Source organism: Gobio gobio (genome assembly GCF_949357685.1).
Source record: "Gobio gobio genome assembly, chromosome: 24".
NCBI classification, from domain to species: domain Eukaryota; kingdom Metazoa; phylum Chordata; class Actinopteri; order Cypriniformes; family Gobionidae; genus Gobio; species Gobio gobio.
Window position 1 is genome coordinate 42,271,196 of NC_137120.1, and position 24,032 is coordinate 42,295,227.

At 35.8% G+C, this 24,032-nt stretch overlaps 2 protein-coding genes across 3 annotated transcripts in view; both read right to left on the bottom strand.

Annotated features, from left to right (window-relative positions):
* Positions 1-24,032, bottom strand: part of LOC307120889 (uncharacterized protein) — a 678,898-nt gene that overhangs the window by 521,307 nt on the left and 133,559 nt on the right. The gene's annotated exons all lie outside the window — the stretch shown is intronic.
* shisa10.1 (shisa family member 10, tandem duplicate 1) overlaps positions 670-24,032 on the bottom strand; it is a 47,092-nt gene continuing 23,729 nt past the window's right edge. For both annotated transcript variants that reach the window (XM_079807900.1, XM_079807901.1), the window contains exon 5: positions 670-1,610. In XM_079807900.1, coding sequence (XP_079664026.1) covers positions 1,432-1,610 — 179 coding nt within the window. In that variant the 3' untranslated portion in view covers positions 670-1,431. The remainder of the gene's footprint in view (positions 1,611-24,032) is intronic.

Below are 24,032 nucleotides of genomic sequence, written 5' to 3' on the forward strand. Positions count from 1 at the left end.
AAGCGGTTTATAAAAAATTTAAAAAATCGTAGCTTCATCGGAATGGTCCGAAACTTTATTGGTACTTGGTATATGAACACCCAAAAAAATTGGGGACAGGATTTGAAAAGTCTAAGTGGTCGTAAAAAAAATAGTCACACTCAGGACCTTCGGGTCAAAAATGACCCCCATAGGAAATGAATGGGAAACACACACACAAAACACAATTAGCTTTTGGAATGGCACGCGTTCATTTGTTTGTGTGTGTGTGTGTGTTTTTTTTGTCTGTTTTGCACTCTTGATGTTTTAGAGATCTTCACTGTTGAGTTTTTTTTCTGCATCCTGGCTGATTTGTAGATTGTATGCACAAAAAAACTCAGTATTTTCATATTTTTGCCAATTTCCCATTCATTTCCTATGGGGGTCATTTTTGACCTGAAGGTCCTGAGTGTGACCCATAAATGAACCCCAGAGGGTTAAATAAGTGTACGCTAACAGAACGTGACGTAAGTGTTTCAGATGCTATATGTGACATGGAAAGGTGTCGTTTCCCATCATGACCTCAGTGTGTGCAGTGGCATTAGTCAACAACACATGAGCTCATTTCCTGTACGTCGTTTAACTTCCCCTGAGTAGGTCGATGGTAAATCTGACTAACATGAAACAAATAATGCTCATAGGCAGAGAATGTGACTTTGATTCCAGCACAATTTCTTTTTATTTGCAGTTGCAAACATGGAGATGTTTGAGTATGAGCATAACACTCTGATTACATTAATACAGTTAATAAACCATGAACAAACACATCCCACAAATATGACCCGACACACCCAACAGGAATCAGTGGAATATGAGCAATCTTCATAACACGGAAGAGTTTCAGATAAACAGACGAGCAGTCAAACGCCATCTTACAGTTTCATCCTCTCTCTCTGACCTCTTATTGTCTAGAAATGAGTTTCAGGTTATTTAGACTGATGACGTCACTCCGGATTATAGACACTGATGTTCAAACGCTCTTCCAGAGGAAAGATGGAGGGAAATGTCTAATGTGTTGACGCCTCCAAAACCCAAAGTCCACAGAAGTACCAAAGAACAGTGAGAATGCTGCAGTTAAAGTGTCCATGTGTCATTTTCTGCATAAATAAGGCATATTCTGGCTCTCTGTGCATGAGAACACACACACATTCAGACGCCCTGAACACACACACACCTCGTGCTTCAGATTCACCGGCTGATAAAGTGTCAGTATCTCGTGCAAACACCCAAAATATTCTCAAAGATATTCCCTTTAGCACAAACAAACAAAACTACAAAAATATGGCTTGGAGTCATAGGAGATAAAACATATATTATGGTCTATAAAATTAAGTGTAAGGAAAACGACGCGGACTTTAAAGCTATCATGACTAACACAATCATGTTATTCCCGAGCCGATTGGAGCGCGTGCTTCAGTAGCCGCTCTTCGGCTGCTCCACGTAGGCGGGGTTGTAGGCCGGTTGGGTGGAGCTGTAGTTTGCTGGTGGAGGCGGGTGGGTGAAGCCAGGCTGGAGCGGAGGTTGGATGGGGTAAGCGGCCTGCCCACCGTCAAACGCAGCCTGGCTGTAGGGGGCAGGATATCCTGGGCCTCCTGAACACACACACACACACACACACACAATCAATGACACTTCTATCCAATACTATGGTGCCACTTTTGTCAAACTTTAAAGACATTTATAATGTAGCTGTGTTAATTTTGATTTAGTTTTAGTCATATTTTAGTCGCCTGAATAGTTTTTAGTTTTAGTCTAGTTTTATGCTGCGTTCACACCAAGCGCGAATTGAGCGTCAAAATCGCATCTACCGCGTCTAGTTTCACGCACAAACATTTTGAATGCATTCGAGCGTCCGCAGAGAATTGGACGCGCGTAGAAATCGAGCGTTTGAAGCGAAATTGACACGCGTTCAAGGCACTCCAGGAGAAATATGTCATAAAACACAACTCTGCCTCTTTTCATTTTCATTAAACATATATATTAAGCATTAATAGCCACACAAATGTGGTCCAGGCAACGCCTACATTATCTTCACTGCATGTATGTTTAAATATCCTTAAAATATAAAGTTATGAAACTTCTCTTTGCCCTCAGTCAAAACGATTTGGCAGACAACAAATTATAGATCCATGAGAGCAAAGATCGGCCGTTAGATCCACACAAGACGAACCACTACAGGCCATCAGAGCAGCGGCAGACGGCAGAAGAACTGGCCGAGGAAAGGCTGCCTTCGCCGGGGTTATGAGCAGTGATTGCCCGGTGATCGCCTGGATCTCACAACTCCAAAAACACAAGATTATTTTTTTAAAAATAGGCGCTCTCTTTATAAATAAACCACAGACTTGAGCTGTAAACAATTACATTCCCACTTGAAAGAGTCTTAAAACTACATTTTGTGACACAATAGTACTATTTTTAATTTATGCAGGGTTTCTCATACACGTCACTTTACCACGTGACAGCAGCAAGCAGGCTCCTGATTGGTTAACGCGGCACGAATTGACGCCAAAGTTCAAATTTTTCAACTCGGGCGTCAGACGCGAATTCGCTTCAAACGCATGAATGCACAAAAGCACCATTAGCGTGTAACGCGCGTATCACGCAAGACGCTCAATTCACGTCCAATTCGCGCCATTCGCGCGAACTGGACGCGCGAATGAGGCGGATTCGCGTCACGCGTAACGCGCCTTCCGCGCTGCGGGACCACCAGACGCGCGTCAACGCGCCTTTCCATTGACTTAACATTGAAATCACTCGCGCCAGACGCTCTATTCGTGTTTGGTGTGAACGCAGCATTAGTCTCCTAAAATCTCATGAGTTTAGTTCAATTGTAACACATTAAGCATTTAAGCGTCACATAACCGACTGTCACTCGAACTGACATTTTGACCTCATTTTGTTTTTGACATTAAAAATACACGAAAGAGCTCAATTCACTTTTTAAAAACATCTCTATAGTTTTTATAACTTTGTGTTTCTGCTTTAGTCAGTATATCAGGTTAAGCTAAAGCTTCAAATAATTTTGTTTATTAATGTTTTTAATTCAATTAACATTTAATTTCAAATAATGAATATGTTTTAATGGTTTTAGTGAACTATTAGAACCCTGATACTTTATTGAATATGTGTTATTTGAATAACATTGCATATTTGAGTGCATAAATTAAAGATTAATCCTATTAAACTTACAAAAGCTATTCAATCAAGAGCAGTGAGTGATGTCCTTGTCTTTTGTTGTTTGACATTAAACAGACAGCAGTAAAGGCTACTGCCCCTTTAAGACCTAATGCTACTGCCCCTTTAAGACCTAATGATCGCATATGCGTCGTCTTTATCAACTGTATAAAGTTCACTTAAGGCATATACACACTATGTCTGCTAGAATACTCATCAAGATGGACATGTTGACATACATTTTGTGTGAGTTTGTCCGTTCAAGAGCAAGACTTGAAAGAGAACTCATTATTTGCGCGCTGTGAGACGTGTGCGCGCTTTCGGATGAGCGCACAGAGACACATTTTCTCACAGCGCGCGACTTCTCATTCGCGTCTTCTGGCTCTACACCCGGGTGATGACGGTGAAAACGACTGGTCATATTCAAACATACGGCAGCACTCGCATGCATTGAACAAAGTTTACAAAGAGAGAATTATTTGAAAAATATGAAGTGAAAAAAAGGACGTTTACACGGCACCCCTGCTCTCGTCAATTTTTGTTTCTTTATTAGATTGTCATAGGTCGCTCTGTGTTTAATTTTCAAGTGGTTAAACAAATTCGTGATGTTCCCTTGCGTTGCAGCCACTAGCATGTAGCAAATCTTGCACGTAGCATGTTTCTGCTCATCGTCTGATTCCTCGAAGCCAAACTGTTCCCAGACAACGGAGTTGGTTTTGCCTTTTTTGCTCACCAAACGCTGCTGTAACTGCCCTCCTTCTGCCATCTCGCGCCGAGTTTTTAAATCCCAGCGGATGATATGCACACGAGTCACGAGACTCACGACCTGAGAGAGCATAGATATCAATAATAAAGGCTCAGTAATGCCTTTATTATGGATATCTATATGAGAGAGTTTGTGGCTTCGGGAGGGGCGGATGTGCGCGTGCGCGTTTCATTCAGAACGCAAGACAAAATAAGAGTGTTCTTGCCAAACTGAACATGGCAAAATAATCGTTTTTTTCTCGATTGTACTATTTTGGTGATCGTTGGGAGCCAAAATCGAAATTCAATTAATTGCACAGCCCTACTTTATGTAATAATTGAATAATTTCCATTTTTATGTAATAGTATACACTGTCGTAATTTTAGAATTTTTGTCAACAATGTCTGTATTTAATAATTGAATCATTTCCACTTTTATGTAATAGTATACACTGTCGTAATTTTGAATTTTTGTCCATTTTGACTTTTTGAATTTTTTTCAAAATTACGACAGTGGATACTATTACATAAAAGTGGAAATGATTCAATTATTACATAAAGTCATTTTTGACAAAACTTCTAAATTACGACAGTGTATACTATTACATAAAATTGGAAATGATTCAATTATTATATAAAGTCAAAATGGACAAAAATTCTAAATTACGACAGTGTATACTATTACATAAAAGTGGAAATTATTCCATTATTCCATTAAGTTACAAAATTGACAAAAATTAAAAAATACGACAGTGTATATGTGGCGAGGTGGGCGTGGTCCCGCGAGGTCTGTAGCGGGAGAGAGGGGGCGGAGCCGAGCGGTCGGTAAGTAGGTCAAGTGCAAATGGTGAACACCTGTCTCTGTTTGCAGTAATTGGCGTGGAGAGACCGCATATAAGCGGCTGCCGGGAGAGAGATGAGAGAGAGAGTTGGACTGGGACTTGATGCAGACACACAACAGGAGAGAAAGAGAGAGAGTCTTCCTGCAAACGTTATGAGTGAAAAGAGAAAGCATCTGATAGAGAATTGTTGCTGAGAGTGACTGAGAATTTGAAACGCCAGCGTGCGTCCTTTTTGTTTTGAGTTATATCAATAAAGTGTACAAGTCCCAGCCTCGCCGACCCTGTCTTCTTCCTTCCTGCCCACGACTATCACGAACCCCGTTACACTGGTGCCGAAAACCCGGGAAGGAAGAAGGTTGCCGCCGCCATGCAAACTCCGTCAAGAACGCCACTTGCGGACATCGTCGAGTCGCTCGCTGGTCTTCATCAGGAACACCACCAGGACCTGCTGGCCGTGAGGGCGGAGCAAGAGAAGCGTTTCGAGGCTCTGCTCCGCGCCCAGCATGAAGACCGCGAGCTCTTCCGGAGCTGGATGGACCGGGAGGTTCGGGCCGTCCCCACCCCCACTACGGAGTCAACCGCCGCTGTGCCTCTCAACAAGATGGGTCCGCACGATGACCCAGAGGCCTTCATAGACCTTTTTGAGAGGTCCGCCGAGGTCCGGGGATGGCCCCAGAAGGACTGGTCAATGCGGCTACTGCCGCTGTTGTCCGGAGAGGCGCAGATAGCCGCACACCAGCTACCAGTCCAGAACCTCCTGGTCTACAACGACCTGAAGAATGCCATCCTTCAGCGGGTCGGCCGGACCCCCGAACAACATCGTCAACGTTTCCGGACCCTGGCACTCGACGAGTCCGGCCGGCCCTTTGCGTTCGCGCAACAGCTCCGGGACTCCTGCCGCAAGTGGCTGATGGCCGATGAAAGCGACGTCGAGGAAGTCATCGATCGAGTGGTGCTGGAACAATTCGTCGCGCGGCTCCCGAGGAAGACCGCGCAGTGGGTCCAGTGCCACCGCCCGACGTCGCTGACCCAGGCCATCCACTTGGCGGAGGACCAGATGGTGGCGTGCCACGGGGTCGGCGAGCCCCTTCCTTCGGCTTCTCTCTCTCTCTCTCTCTCTTCTCCTCCCCCTCCTGTTCTCTCCAAGCCTGTCCCTCTTCCCAGGTCTCGCGGCGGGCTCCTGCCCAGGCCGGCACCGAGGTGGAGAACCGGGCTGCCCGCGGAGGTTCCGGCAGCCCCCAGACCAGCAGCGAGGGGAGGCGGAGCAACCGGCGACCCGTTCACCACCACCTCCGCATCAGCGCTCTCTCCGCGCCAATTTGGGGACCTACTACCAGCCGCTAGAGTGGCGGGGAAGTCTGGGCCGGCTTGTTGGCGTTGTGGGGACCCCGGACATTTTATTGATCGGTGTCCGGTGATGGAGGTGGGGACGTTGATCCGGGTCCCCGACGCGCCACAAGCTGCCCCCGATCAAGCTGGCATGTACCAGATACCCGTGAGTATCAAGGGGGGTACTTATCAAGCTCTGGTGGATTCAGGTTGTAACCAGACCTCTATCCATCAAAGTTTGATTCAACCTGAGGCATTGGTTAATGGCCGCATGGTTAAGGTACGGTGTGTGCACGGGGAAGTGGTGAACTATCCGTTGTTGCCCGTGGATATTCAATTTCGGGGTGAAACGCATAGTGTGGAGGTTGCAGTTAACCCGCACCTCCGGCATCCACTTATTTTGGGTACTAATTGGCCAGCATTTAATAAATTATTGGGGCACTTGTGTGTGGATGCCTCTTGGGGAAAGCGAGAAAAAAGGAAGGAGGCGGTTGCTCAGGTGGGAGAGGTGGATTCGGGACCTCTGGGTACTCTTCCGGGGGAACAGAGCGGTCTGGAGCTGCCCACGCTCACAGACCGTGATGATTTTCCCCTGGAGCAGTCCCAGGATGAGTCGCTCAAACATGCGTTTAATCAGGTCCGTTCCATCGACGGCCACCTCCTCCACCCTGACCAGCCGCTCTCTTATCCTTATTTTTCTGTTATAAAAGATAGGTTGTATCGGGTGACCCAAGACGCCCAGACAAAACAAAATACAACCCAGTTGTTAGTGCCTAAAAGCCGCCGGGAAATGCTTTTCCAGGCGGCTCACGCGAATCCAATGGCCGGGCATTTAGCAGCAACGGCTACACTTAACCGTCTAATGGCCCGCTTCTTCTGGCCGGGCATTCACGAGAATGTACGCAGGTGGTGTGCGTCTTGTCGTGAATGTCAGTTGGTGAATCCACCGGCCACCCCAAAAGCACCTTTGTGCCCGCTCCCTTTGATGCAGGTCCCCTTCGAACGAATTGGCATGGACCTCATCGGGCCATTAGAACGGTCAGCGCGTGGGCATCGCTTTGCATTGGTTCTGGTAGACTATGCAACGCGATACCCGGAGGCAGTTCCGCTCCGCACTATTTCGGCGAAAAGTGTTGCGAGCGCACTGTTTTCATTAATCTCCCGGGTGGGAATCCCGAAAGAGATTCTCACCGATCAAGGCACGGCGTTCATGTCACGAACAATTCGCGAACTTTATGAATTATTGGGCATTAAATCGGTTCGCACCAGCGTCTATCACCCACAAACAGATGGTCTGGTGGAACGATTTAATCGCACGTTGAAATCCATGATTCGTAAGTTCGTTCACGAGGACGCCAAAAATTGGGATAGGTGGCTTGAGCCTCTGTTATTCGCTGTTCGCGAGGTCCCGCAAGCCTCCACGGGGTTTTCCCCCTTCGAGCTTCTCTATGGACGCCAGCCTCGGGGGGTGCTGGACGTCCTTAGGGAGGCTTGGGAGGACGGACCTTCAGCGAGCAAAAATGAAATTCAGTATGTCCTGGACCTGAGAACAAAACTCCACACTTTGGGGCGGTTATCAATGGAGAATTTGTTACAGGCTCAGGACAAACAACGACAGCTCTATAACAGAGGCACTAAGCTGCGTCAATTTTCACCGGGAGATAAAGTCCTTGTATTACTCCCTACTTCGAGTTCTAAATTACTCGCAAAGTGGCAAGGGCCCTTCGAGGTCACACGGCGAGTTGGCGAGCTCAACTATGAGGTTGTGCGGTCAGATAGGGACGGGGCACGTCAAATCTACCACCTCAACCTCCTTAAAAAATGGTCTGAGGCGGGGTCAGTGATGCTTGCGACGGTAGTGAGTGGAGAGGAGGATCTCGGGCCGGAGGCGGTCCAAAAGCCTCAATCTATCGCTCTGGCCTCGGGAGGAGACCACCTCTCACCCTCGCAGCTCACTGACGTAAATCGGTTACAAGCAGAGTTTGCTGACGTCTTCTCGCCCCTACCCGGCCGGACCGACCTCATTCAGCACCACGTTGAGACGGAGCCGGGCGTGGTTATTCGCAGCCGGCCTTATCGCTTGCCTGAACACAAGAAAAAAGTTGTTCAGACAGAGTTGGAAGCTATGCTAGACATGGGGGTAATAGAAGAGTCCAACAGTGACTGGGCGAGCCCGATTGTTTTAGTTCCGAAACCTGACGGCTCCGTCAGGTTCTGTGTGGACTACCGTAAGGTAAACGCGGTGTCAAAATTCGATGCTTATCCAATGCCGAGGGTTGACGAGTTGCTTGATCGGCTAGGTACGGCTCGTTTTTATTCGACACTGGACTTAACAAAGGGATATTGGCAGATCCCCTTGTCTCCCTTATCCAAAGAAAAAACAGCTTTCACCACGCCGTTTGGATTACACCAATTTATCACCCTTCCTTTCGGCTTGTTCGGGGCTCCTGCGACCTTCCAGCGTCTGATGGACAGAATTCTCCGGCCGCATGCTGCGTATGCCGCTGCCTATTTAGATGATATCATCATCTATAGTGCGGACTGGCAGCGTCATATGCAGCACTTGCGAGCTGTCCTGAAGACGCTGAGAAGGGCGGGGCTCACGGCCAACCCAAAGAAGTGTGCAATTGGGCGGGTGGAAGTAAGATATCTGGGCTTCCACTTGGGACACGGACAGGTGCGTCCCCAAATTGATAAGACCGCAGCTGTTGCGACCTGTCCGAGACCCAAGACCAAAAAGGAGGTTAGACAGTTCCTGGGGCTAGCGGGCTATTACAGGAGGTTTGTGCCTAATTATTCGGAACTCGCTAGCCCGCTGACTGATCTAACTAAAAAGGAGGTACCAGATACAGTTCAGTGGACGGAGCGGTGCCAGCAGGCTTTTACCCAGATAAAGGCTGCTCTGTGTGGTGGACCGCTCCTACAGGCTCCTAACTTTTCTCTCCCTTTTTCCCTACAGACTGACGCCTCGGACAGGGGGTTGGGCGCAGTCCTGTCCCAGGAGGTGGAGGGTGAAGAGCGGCCGGTGCTGTACATCAGTCGTAAGCTCTCTAAGAGAGAGACGATGTACAGCACCATAGAGAAGGAGTGTTTGGCCATCAGGTGGGCCGTTCTCACCCTTCGCTATTACCTCCTCGGGCGGGAGTTCACCCTCTGTTCGGACCACGCCCCCTTGCAGTGGCTCCACCGCATGAAGGATACCAACGCGCGGATCACCCGTTGGTATCTGGCTTTACAACCCTTTAAGTTCAAGGTGATCCACAGGCCGGGTGCTCAGATGGCTGTGGCCGACTTCCTCTCCAGGAGGGGGGGGGGGGAGGCTGCAGGCCGGATGGCTCCCCGGCCTGAGACGGGCGGTGGGGGTATGTGGCGAGGTGGGCGTGGTCCCGCGAGGTCTGTAGCGGGAGAGAGGGGGCGGAGCCGAGCGGTCGGTAAGTAGGTCAAGTGCAAATGGTGAACACCTGTCTCTGTTTGCAGTAATTGGCGTGGAGAGACCGCATATAAGCGGCTGCCGGGAGAGAGATGAGAGAGAGAGTTGGACTGGGACTTGATGCAGACACACAACAGGAGAGAAAGAGAGAGAGTCTTCCTGCAAACGTTATGAGTGAAAAGAGAAAGCATCTGATAGAGAATTGTTGCTGAGAGTGACTGAGAATTTGAAACGCCAGCGTGCGTCCTTTTTGTTTTGAGTTATATCAATAAAGTGTACAAGTCCCAGCCTCGCCGACCCTGTCTTCTTCCTTCCTGCCCACGACTATCACGAACCCCGTTACAGTATACTATTACATAAAAGTGGAAATAATTCAATTATTATATAAAGTCAAAATGGACAAAACTTCTAAATTACGACAGTGTATACTACTACATAAAAGTGGAAATGATTCAATTACATAAAGTCAAAATGGACAAAAAAAATCAAAATTACAACAGTGTATACTATTACATAAAAGTGGAAATGATTCAATTATTACATAAAGTCAAAATGGACAAAAATTTGAAATTACGACAGTGTATACTATTACATAAAAGTTGAAATTATTCAATTATTATAAATGCATATGCAAAAATGTAAATGTAATAGTATCCTCTGTCGTAATTTAGAATTTTTGTCAATTTTGTAACAATGTAATAATTGAATAATTTCCACTTTTATGTAATAGTATACACTGTCGTATTTCTGAATTTTTGTCAATTTTGTAACTTAATGTAATAATTTAAAGGTCCCATGGCATGAAATTTTCATTTTATGAGGTATTTCAACATTAATATGAGTTCCCCTAGCCTGAATATTGTCCCCAAGTGGATAGAAATGTTGATCGGTGTAAACCCGAGTTCTGGCTGTCTTTCTCTGCCTTTGAGAAAATGACAGGACAGACGAGCCAATCCTGAAGTCTCCTGGTTTGACGTCCAAGCAGGAACGGTTTCCTCCCTTTCCTCCGCCCAGAGAATCTGCCACACCCATGCAAACGCTCGAGAGATCATTAACGTTACTTGTGAACGAGTGAACACTGGCAGTTTCTCAGTGTTTGGATGTACAAATGAAAACAGAAGTCTTTCTTCAGTTCCTTCTGATCTGTGATCATTGATTTCTTATGTGTAGCTTATTATTTATTATTCGTGCACACGCTGCGGCTTCTCTCTCTCCCGACAGAACGGTGTTTTCGTGTTTTCTATCTTGTGAGTCAGTGTTTTTGTACGTCCTCGTCGCGTCTATCTGTTCTAAAATGTGCATACAGTCTTTTCTGCTCAACATCAGCAGTCACATCTTTAGAGATAAACTTCACGCACGCCGAAGCTCGGCCTCCAACATCCCCGACCCCCAGTACTGCATCTGGCCCACAGCGGAGGAGCCAAACGCGGCGTGAGATTAAGCAGAAGGAGGGTAAGCGTGAGGGTATCCGGCTAGGCTAGCCAGCTTTCCCCACAATAAACTGGATTACATTCGATTACAGCTGTTGTGTCTTTGTTTGCGCTGTGTAACGTTACTCAATGCGCGTCAATGACGCTATTCATATGATTGGAACATATCTAGAATGCTATACTCAACACTTACTAACTCGTTCATCTCGCTGTAATGGTACATTGCATGTGTTACAAAGTTGGTAATAATGATGAAGAGGACTCGGTGTGACTGGGACTCGTGTTTATTCAGAACTCTCAGATACAAACACAATAAACTCGCGCTGACTGACAGCGCTCTCATAACTCAGTAGTTACTATAAATAACTTTGTTAGCAATCGCTTCGTCTCCGCGATGTCCGGTTCGCAAACGAATCATTCTTTTGAATCGGTTCTTTTTAGTGAACCGAACCAGTTCACCAAATCGGACTGAATCGTTCTAAACGGTTCGCGTCTCGAGTCAGCGCTGATCCATAATTTACTAAAGTTACTAACTTTCTGACATGAGTGACAGCACCTCCGACTAGAAATAAACTAATAACCTGAAGTATATGCTGTAACTACAACAGTTCACCCTGAACTGAGACATGCTGAGAGAACTGATGAGAAGTGAACACAGGTCCATCCGTCTCTCTGGCAGACTCGTGCCTGCTCGTGCCTCGTTAAACCACGCCCCCTCCGCTCATTTAAAATGCAAAGATGTCAGCCAATCACAACAGTGGGCGTTTTTACTGAAGTCTCACAGCAGACACGCCTCTTGAAGCAGGGCATTCAGCCACAGGGCAAACAGCAGTATAGAAAAAATGCCTTTTATTTCTAAATTATGACATTTTATGATGTAAAAATCATACTAATAATATAAGCACACCTCAGAAAACACTATAAAATAATAGAAAAATGCCATGCCATGGGACCTTTAATCATTTCCACTTTATGTAATAGTATACACTGGCGTAATTTTGAATTTTTGTCAATTTTGTAACAGTGCATACTATTACATAAAATTGGAAATTATTCAATTATTACATTGTTACAAAATTGACAAAAATTCAAAATTACGACAATGTTATAATTGAATAATTTTATGTAATAGTATACTCTGTTGTAAATTTTGAATTTGTCAATTTTGACTTTATGTAATAAATGAAACATTTTCAATTTGTGCTTTCCTGTAGCTCAAACAGTAGAGCATGGCGCAAGCAACGCCAAGGTCGTGGGTTCGATTCCCAGGGAAAGCAAAAATTGACAACATGTCAAATGTGTAGCTTAAAGTCAAAATGGACAAAATTCAAAATTACTACAGTGTATACTATTACATAAAAGTAGAAATGATTCACTGTAGTAATTTAGATTTTTTTTGTCCATTTTGTAACAATGTAATAATTGAATAATTTCCACTTTTATGTAATAGTATCCACTGTCGTAATTTAGAATTTTTGTCAACAATGACTATGTTATAATTGCATCATTTCCACTTTTATGTAATAGTATACACTGTTGTAATTTTGATTTTTTTTGTATATTTTGACTTCATGTAATAATTGAATAATTTCCACTTTTATGTAATAGTATACACTGTCGTATTTTTGAATTTTTGTCAATTTTGACTTTATGTAATTGAATTATTTCCACTTTTATGTAATAGTATACACTGTCGTATTTTTGAATTTGTCCATTTTGACTTTATGTAATTGAATTATTTCCACTTTTATGTAATAGTATACACAGTCGTAATTTAGAATTTTTGTCAACAATGACTGTATGTAATAATTCAATCATTTCCACTTTTATGTAATAGTATACACTGTCGTAATTTCGAATTTTTGTCCATTTTGACTTTATGTAATAATTAAATTATTTCCACTTTTATGTAATAGTATACACTGTCGTAATTTTGAATTTTTGTCAATTTTGTAACTATGAAATAATTGAATCATTTCCACTTTTATGTAATAGTATTAACTGTCGTAAATTTTGAATTTGTCCATTTTGACTTTATGTAATTGAATTATTTCCACTTTTATGTAATAGTATACACTGTCGTATTTTTGAATTTTTGTCAATTTTGTAACTTAATGTAACAATTGAATCATTTCCACTTTTATGTAATAGTATACACTGTCGTAATTTAGAATTTTTGTCCATTTTGACTTTATGTAATAATTGAATCATTTCCAATTTGTGCTTTCCTGTAGCTCAAACAGTAGAGCATGGCGCTAGCAGCGCAAAGGTCGTGGGTTCGATTCCCAGGGAAAGCAAAAATTGACAAAATGTCAAATGTGTACCTTGAATGCAATGTAAGTCGCTTTGGATGAAAGCGTCTGCCAAATGCATAAATGTAAATGTAATAGTATTCTCTGTCGTAATTTAGAATTCTTGTTTATTTTGAATTTATGTAATTGAATAATTTCCACTTTTATGTAATAGTATACACTGTCATAATTTTGAATTTTTGTCAACAATGACTGTATGTAATAATTGAATAATTTCCACTTTTATGTAATAGTATAAACTGTCGTATTTTTTAATTTTTGTCAATTTTGTAACAATGTAATAATTGAATAATTTCCACCTTTATGTAATAGTATCCACTGTCGTAATTTAGAATTTTTGTCAACAATGACTGTATGTAATAATTGCATCATTTCCACTTTTATGTAATAGTATACACTGTCGTAAATTTTGAATTTGTCCATTTTGACTTTATATAATAATTGAATCATTTCCAGTTTTATGTAATAGTATACAGTGTCGTAATTGAATTTTTGTCCATTTCGACTTTATGTAATAATTGAATAATTTCCACTTTTTTGTAATAGTATCCACTGTCGTAATTTTACATTTTTGTCCATTTTGACTATGTAATTATTGAATCATTTCCAATTTTATGTAATAGTATACACTGTTGTAATTTTGAATTTTTGTCCATTTTGACTTTTTGAATTTTTTTCAAAATTACGACAGTGGATACTATTACATAAAAGTGGAAATGATTCAATAATTACATAGTCAAAATGGACACAAATTCTAAATTACGACAGTGTATACTATTACATAAATGTGGAAATGATTAAATTATTACATAAAGTCAAAATGGACAAAAATTCTAAATTACGACAGTGTATACTATTACATAAAAGTGGAAATGATTAAATTATTACATAAAGTAAAAATGGACAAAAATTTTAAATTACAACAGTGTATACTATTACATAAAATTGGAAATGATTCAATTATTATATAAAGTCAAAATGGACAAAACTTCTAAATTACAACAGTGTATACTATTACATAAAAGTGGAAATGTTTTAATTATTAAATACAGTCATTGTTGACAAAAATTCTAAATTACAACAGTGTATACTATTACATAAAAGTGGAAATGATTCAATTATTAAATACAGTCATTGTTGACAAATAATTCTAAATTACGACAGTGGATACTATTACATAAAAGTGGAAATAATTCAATTATTACATAAAGTCAAAATGGACAAAAAAAATCAAAATTACAACAGTGTATACTATTACATAAAAGTGGAAATGATTCAATTATTACATACAGTCATTGTTGACAAAAATTCAAAATTACGACAGTGTATACTATTACATAAAAGTGGAAATTATTCAATTATTATAAATGCAAATGCAAAAATGTAAATCTAATAGTATCCTCTGTCGTAATTTAGAATTTTTGTTTATTTTGACTTCATGTAATAATTGAATAATTTCCACTTTTATGTAATAGTATGCACTGTTACAAAATTGACAAAAATTCAAAATTATGACAATGTTATAATTGAATGATTTTATGTAATAGTATACTCTGTTGTAAATTTTGAATTTGTCCATTTTGACTTTATGTAATAATTGAATTATTTCCACTTTTATGTAATAGTATACACTGTCGTAATTTAGAATTTGTGTCAATTTTGACTTTATGTAATAATTGAATCATTTCCACTTTTATGTAATAGTATACACTGTAATAATTTTGAATTTTTGTCCATTTTGACTTTATGTAATAATTGAATTATTTCCACTTTTATGTAATAGTATACACTGTCGTAATTTAGAATTTGTGTCCATTTTGACTTTATGTAATAATTGAATCATTTCCACTTTTATGTAATAGTATACACTGTAGTAATTTTGAATTTTTTGTCCATTTTGACTTTATGTAATAATTGAATCATTTCCACTTTTATGTAATAGTATACACTGTCGTAATTTCGAATTTGTCCATTTTGACTTTATGTAATAATTGAATAATTTCCACTTTTATGTAATTGTATACACTGTTGTAATTTAGAATTTTTGTCAATAATGACTATTTAATAATTGAATCATATCCAATTTGTGCTTTCCTGTAGCTCAAACCGTAGAGCATGGCGCTAGCAGCGCAAAGGTCGTGGGTTCAATTCCCAGGGAAAGCAAAAATTGACAAAATGTCAAATGTGTACCTTGAATGCAAAGTCGCTTTGGATAAAAGTGTCTGCCAAATGCATAAATGTAAATGTAATAGTATCCTCTGTCGTAATTTAGAATTCTTGTTTATTTTGAATTTATGTAATAATTGAATAATTTCCACTTTTATGTAATAGTATACACTGTCGTAATTTTGAATTTTTGTCAACAATGACTGTATGTAATAATTGAATAATTTCCACTTTTATGTAATAGTATACACTGTCGTATTTTTTAATTTTTGTCAATTTTGTAACAATGTAATAATTGAATAATTTCCACTTTTATGTAATTGTATACACTGTCGTAATTTCGAATTTTTGTCCATTTTGACTTTATGTAATAATTGAATTATTTCCACTTTTATGTAATAGTATACACTGTCGTAATTTAGAATTTGTGTCAATTGTGACTTTATGTAATAATTGAATCATTAAAACTTTTATGTAATAGTATACACTGTCGTAAATTTTGAATTTGTCCATTTTGACTTTATGTAATTGAATTATTTCCACTTTTAAGTAATAGTATACACTGTCGTATTTTTGAATTTTTGTCAATTTTGTAACAATGTAATAATTGAATAATTTCCACTTTTATGTAATAGTATACACTGTCGTAATTTCGAATTTGTCCATTTTGACTTTATGTAATAATTGAAAAATTTCCACTTTTATGTAATAGTATACACTGTCGTAATTTTGAATTTTTGTCAACAATGACTGTATGTAATAATTGAATAATTTCCACTTTTATGTAATAGTATACAGTCGTAATTTTGAATTTTTGTCCATTTTAACTTTATGTAATAATTGAATCATTTCCACTTTTATGTAATAGTATACACTGTCGTAATTTCGAATTTTTGTCAACAATGACTGTATGTAATAATTGAATAATTTCCACTTTTATGTAATAGTATACACTGTCGTAATTTAGAATTTTTGTCCATTTTGACTTTATGTAATAATTGAATAATTTCCACTTTTATGTAATAGTATACACTGTCGTAATTTAGAATTTTTGTCCATTTTGACTTTATGTAATAATTGAATAATTTCCACTTTTATGTAATAGTATACACTGTCGTAAATTTTGAATTTGTACATTTGACTTTATGTAATTGAATTATTTCCACTTTTATGTAATAGTATACACTGTCGTATTTTTGAATTTTTGTCAATTTTGTAACAATGTAATAATTGAATAATTTCCACTTTTATGTAATAGTATACACTGTCGTAATTTCGAATTTGTCCATTTTGACTTTATGTAATAATTGAAAAATTTCCACTTTTATGTAATAGTATACACTGTCGTAATTTTGAATTTTTGTCAACAATGACTGTATGTAATAATTGAATAATTTCCACTTTTATGTAATAGTATACAGTCGTAATTTTGAATTTTTGTCCATTTTAACTTTATGTAATAATTGAATCATTTCCACTTTTATGTAATAGTATACACTGTCGTAATTTCGAATTTTTGTCAACAATGACTGTATGTAATAATTGTATACTATTACATAAAAGTGGAAATTATTCAATTATTACATAAAGTCAAAATGGACAAAAATTCTAAATTACGACAGTGTATACTATTACATAAAAGTGGAAATTATTCACTGTCGTAATTTAGAATTTTTGTCCATTTTGACTTTATGTAATAATTGAATAATTTCCACTTTTATGTAATAGTATACACTGTCGTAATTTAGAATTTTTGTCCATTTTGACTTTATGTAATAATTGAATAATTTCCACTTTTATGTAATAGTATACACTGTCGTAAATTTTGAATTTGTACATTTGACTTTATGTAATTGAATTATTTCCACTTTTATGTAATAGTATACACTGTCGTATTTTTGAATTTTTGTCCATTTTGTAACAATGAAATAATTAAATCATTTCCAATTTGTGCTTTCCTGTAGCTCAAACAGTAGAGCAGTAGAGCATGGCGCTAGCAGCGCAAAGGTCATGGGTTCGATTCCCAGGGAAAGCAAAAATTGACAAAATGTCAAATGTGTACCTTGAATGCAAAGTCGCTTTGGATAAAAGCGTCTGCCAAATGCATAAATGTAAATGTAATAGTATCCTCTGTCGTAATTTAGAATTCTTGTTTCTTTTGAATTTATGTAATAATTGAATAATTTCCACTTTTATGTAATAGTATACACTAACGTATTTTTTAATTTTTGTCAATTTTGTAACTTAATGTAATAATTGAATAATTTCCACTTTTATGTGATAGTATACACTGTCGTATTTTTTAATTTTTGTCAATTTTGTAACTTAATGTAATAATTGAATAATTTCCACTTTTATGTAATAGTATACACTGTCGTAATTTTGAATTTTTGTCCATTTTGACTTTATGTAATTGAATAATTTCCACTTTTATGTAATAGTATACACTGTTGTAATTTAGAATTTTTGTCAATAATGACTATGTAATAATTGAATAATTTCCACTTTTATGTAATAGTATACACTGTCGTAATTTCGAATTTTTGTCAACAATGACTGTATGTAATAATTGAATAATTTTCACTTTTATGTAATAGTATACACTGTCGTAATTTAGAATTTTTGTCCATTTTGACTTTATGTAATAATTGAATAATTTCCACTTTTATGTAATAGTATACACTGTCGTAAATTTTGAATTTGTACATTTGACTTTATGTAATTGAATTATTTCCACTTTTATGTAATAGTATACACTGTCGTATTTTTGAATTTTTGTCCATTTTGTAACAATGAAATAATTGAATAATTTCCACTTTTATGTAATAGTATACACTGTCGTAAATTTTGAATTTGTACATTTTGACTTTATGTAATTGAATTATTTCCACTTTTATGTAATAGTATACACTGTCGTATTTTTTAATTTTTGTCAATTTTGTAACTTAATGTAATAATTGAATAATTTCCACTTTTATGTAATAGTATACACTGTCGTATTTTTTAATTTTTGTCAATTTTGTAACTTAATGTAATAATTGAATAATTTCCACTTTTATGTAATAGTATACACTGTCGTAATTTTGAATTTTTGTCCATTTTGACTTTATGTAATTGAATTATTTCCACTTTTATGTAATAGTATACACTGTCGTATTTTTGAATTTTTGTCAATTTTGTAACTTAATGTAATAATTAAATCATTTCCAATTTGTGCTTTCCTGTAGCTCAAACAGTAGAGCAGTAGAGCATGGCGCTAGCAGCGCAAAGGTCATGGGTTCGATTCCCAGGGAAAGCAAAAATTGACAAAATGTCAAATGTGTACCTTGAATGCAAAGTCGCTTTGGATAAAAGCGTCTGCCAAATGCATAAATGTAAATGTAATAGTATCCTCTGTCGTAATTTAGAATTCTTGTTTCTTTTGAATTTATGTAATAATTGAATAATTTCCACTTTTATGTAATAGTATACACTGTCGTAATTTTGAATTTTTGTCAACAATGACTGTATGTAATAATTGAATAATTTCCACTTTTATGTAATAGTATACACTGTCGTATTTTTTAATTTTTGTCAATTTTGTAACTTAATGTAATAATTGAATAATTTCCACTTTTATGTAATAGTATACACTGTCGTATTTTTTAATTTTTGTCAATTTTGTAACTTAATGTAATAATTGAATAATTTCCACTTTTATGTAATAGTATACACTGTCGTAATTTTGAATTTTTGTCCATTTTGACTTTATGTAATTGAATAATTTCCACTTTTATGTAATAGTATACACTGTTGTAATTTAGAATTTTTGTCAATAATGACTATGTAATAATTGAATAATTTCCACTTTTATGTAATAGTATACACTGTCGTAATTTAGAATTTTTGTCCATTTTGACTTTATGTAATAATTGAATCATTTCCACTTTTATGTAATAGTATACACTGTTGTAATTTAGAATTTTTGTCAATAATGACTATGTAATAATTGAATCATATCCTTTATGTAATAGTATCCTCTGTCATGTAATAATTGAATAATTTCCACTTTTATGTAATAGTATACACTGTCGTAATTTTGAATTTTTGTCAATTTTCTAACAATGTAATAATTGAATCATTTCCACTTTTATGTAATAGTATACACTGTCGTAATTTCGAATTTTTGTCCATTTTGACTTTATGTAATAATTGAATTATTTCCAATTTTATGTAATAGTATACACTGTCGTAGTTTAGAATTTTTGTCCATTTGGACTTTATGTAATAATTGAATCATTTCCACTTTTATGTAATAGTATACACTGTCGTAATTTTGAATTTTTGTCAATTTTGTAACAATGTAATAATTAAATCATTTCCACTTTTATGTAATAGTATACACTGTCGTAATTTCGAATTTTTGTCCATTTTGACTTTATGTAATAATTGAATTATTTCCACTTTTATGTAATAGTATACACTGTTGTAATTTAGAATTTTTGTCAATAATGACTATGTAATAATTGAATCATTTCCACTTTTATGTAATAGTATACACTGTCGTAATTTTGAATTTTTGTCCATTTTGACTTTATGTAATAATTGAATAATTTCCACTTTTATGTAATAGTATACACTGTTGTAATTTAGAATTTTTGTCAATAATGACTATGTAATAATTGAATAATTTCCACTTTTATGTAATAGTATACACTGTCGTAATTTTGAATTTTTGTCCATTTTGACTTTATGTAATAATTGAATAATTTCCACTTTTATGTAATAGTATACACTGTTGTAATTTAGAATTTTTGTCAATAATGACTATGTAATAATTGAATCATTTCCACTTTTATGTAATAGTATACACTGTCGTAATTTCGAATTTTTGTCCATTTTGACTTTATGTAATAATTGAATCATTTCCACTTTTATGTAATAGTATACACTGTCGTAACTTCGAATTTTTGTCCATTTTGACTTTAAGTAATTGAATTATTTCCACTTTTATGTAATAGTATACACTGTCGTATTTTTGAATTTTTGTCCATTTTGACTTTATGTAATAATTAAATCATTTCCACTTTTATGTATTAGTATACACTGTAGTAATTTTGAATTTTTGTCTATTTTGACTTTATGTAATAATTGAATCATTTCCAATTTGTGCTTTCCTGTAGCTCAAACAGTAGAGCATGGCGCTAACAGCGCCAAAGGTCGTGGGTTCGATTCCCAGGGAAAGCAAAAATTGACAACATGTCAAATGTGTACCTTGAATGCAAAGTCGCTTTGGATAAAAGCGTCTGCCAAATGCATAAATGTAAATGTAATAGTATCCTCTGTCGTAATTTAGAATTTTTGTTTATTTTGAATTTATGTAATAATTGAATAATTTCCACTTTTATGTAATAGTATACACTGTAGTAATTTTGAATTTTTTGTCCATTTTGACTTTATGTAATAATTGAATCATTTCCAATTTGTGCTTTCCTGTAGCTCAAACCGTAGAGCATGGCGCTAGCAGCGCAAAGGTCGTGGGTTCAATTCCCAGGGAAAGCAAAAATTGACAAAATGTCAAATGTGTACCTTGAATGCAAAGTCGCTTTGGATAAAAGTGTCTGCCAAATGCATAAATGTAAATGTAATAGTATCCTCTGTCGTAATTTAGAATTCTTGTTTATTTTGAATTTATGTAATAATTGAATAATTTCCACTTTTATGTAATAGTATACACTGTCGTAATTTTGAATTTTTGTCAACAATGACTGTATGTAATAATTGAATAATTTCCACTTTTATGTAATAGTATACACTGTCGTAATTTTGAATTTTTGTCAACAATGACTGTATGTAATAATTGAATAATTTCCACTTTTATGTAATAGTATACACTGTCATAATTTTGAATTTTTGTCAACAATGACTGTATGTAATAATTGAATAATTTCCACTTTTATGTAATAGTATACACTGTCGTAATTTAGAATTTTTGTCCATTTTGACTTTATGTAATAATTAAATCATTTCCACTTTTATGTACCGGTAATAGTATACACTGTTGTAATTTAGAATTTTTGTTAATAATGACTAAATAATGACTATGTAATAATTGAATCATATCCACTTTTATGTAATAATATCCTCTGTCGTAATTTAGAATTTTTGTTTATTTTTACTTCATGTAATAATTGAATAATTTCCACTTTTATGTAATAGTATACACTGTTGTAATTTAGAATTTTTGTCAATAATGACTATGTAATAATTGAATCATTTCCACTTTTATGTAATAGTATTCACTGTCGTAATTTTGAATTTTTGTCAATTTTGTAACAATGTAATAATTGAATCATTTCCACTTTTATGTAATAGTATACACTGTCGTAATTTCGAATTTTTGTCAATAATGACTATGTAATAATTGAATCATTTCCACTTTTATGTAATAGTATACACTGTCGTAATTTTGAATTTTTGTCAATTTTGTAACAATGTAATAATTGAATCATTTCCACTTTTATGTAATAGTATACACTGTCGTAATTTCGAATTTTTGTCCATTTTGACTTTATGTAATAATTGAATAATTTCCACTTTTATGTAATAGTATACAGTCGTAATTTTGAATTTTTGTCCATTTTAACTTTATGTAATAATTGAATCATTTCCACTTTTATGTAATAGTATACACTGTCGTAATTTCGAATTTTTGTCAACAATGACTGTATGTAATAATTGTATACTATTACATAAAAGTGGAAATTATTCAATTATTACATAAAGTCAAAATGGACAAAAATTCTAAATTACGACAGTGTATACTATTACATAAAAGTGGAAATTATTCACTGTCGTAATTTAGAATTTTTGTCCATTTTGACTTTATGTAATAATTGAATAATTTCCACTTTTATGTAATAGTATACACTGTCGTAATTTAGAATTTTTGTCCATTTTGACTTTATGTAATAATTGAATAATTTCCACTTTTATGTAATAGTATACACTGTCGTAAATTTTGAATTTGTACATTTGACTTTATGTAATTGAATTATTTCCACTTTTATGTAATAGTATACACTGTCGTATTTTTGAATTTTTGTCAATTTTGTAACTATGTAATAATTGAATAATTTCCACTTTTATGTAATAGTATACACTGTCGTAATTTCAAATTTTTGTCCATTTTGACTTTATGTAATAATTGAAAAATTTCCACTTTTATGTAATAGTATACACTGTCGTAATTTTGAATTTTTGTCAACAATGACTGTATGTAATAATTGAATAATTTCCACTTTTATGTAATAGTATACAGTCGTAATTTTGAATTTTTGTCCATTTTAACTTTATGTAATAATTGAATAATTTCCACTTTTATGTAATAGTATACACTGTCGTAATTTCGAATTTTTGTCAACAATGACTGTATGTAATAATTGAATAATTTCCACTTTTATGTAATAGTATACACTGTCGTAATTTAGAATTTTTGTCCATTTTGACTTTATGTAATAATTGAATAATTTCCACTTTTATGTAATAGTATACACTGTCGTAAATTTTGAATTTGTACATTTGACTTTATGTAATTGAATTATTTCCACTTTTATGTAATAGTATACACTGTCGTATTTTTGAATTTTTGTCCATTTTGTAACAATGAAATAATTGAATCATTTCCACTTTTATGTAATAGTATACACTGTCGTAAATTTTGAATTTGTACATTTTGACTTTATGTAATTGAATTATTTCCACTTTTATGTAATAGTATACACTGTCGTATTTTTGAATTTTTGTCAATTTTGTAACTTAATGTAATAATTAAATCATTTCCAATTTGTGCTTTCCTGTAGCTCAAACAGTAGAGCAGTAGAGCATGGCGCTAGCAGCGCAAAGGTCATGGGTTCGATTCCCAGGGAAAGCAAAAATTGACAAAATGTCAAATGTGTACCTTGAATGCAAAGTCGCTTTGGATAAAAGCGTCTGCCAAATGCATAAATGTAAATGTAATAGTATCCTCTGTCGTAATTTAGAATTTTTGTCCATTTTGACTTTAAGTAATTGAATTATTTCCACTTTTATGTAATAGTATACACTGTCGTAAATTTTGAATTTGTACATTTGACTTTATGTAATTGAATTATTTCCACTTTTATGTAATAGTATACACTGTCGTATTTTTGAATTTTTGTCAATTTTGTAACTATGTAATAATTGAATAATTTCCACTTTTATGTAATAGTATACACTGTCGTAATTTCAAATTTTTGTCCATTTTGACTTTATGTAATAATTGAAAAATTTCCACTTTTATGTATTAGTATACACTGTAGTAATTTTGAATTTTTGTCTATTTTGACTTTATGTAATAATTGAATCATTTCCAATTTGTGCTTTCCTGTAGCTCAAACAGTAGAGCATGGCGCTAACAGCGCCAAAGGTCGTGGGTTCGATTCCCAGGGAAAGCAAAAATTGACAACATGTCAAATGTGTACCTTGAATGCAAAGTCGCTTTGGATAAAAGCGTCTGCCAAATGCATAAATGTAAATGTAATAGTATCCTCTGTCGTAATTTAGAATTTTTGTTTATTTTGAATTT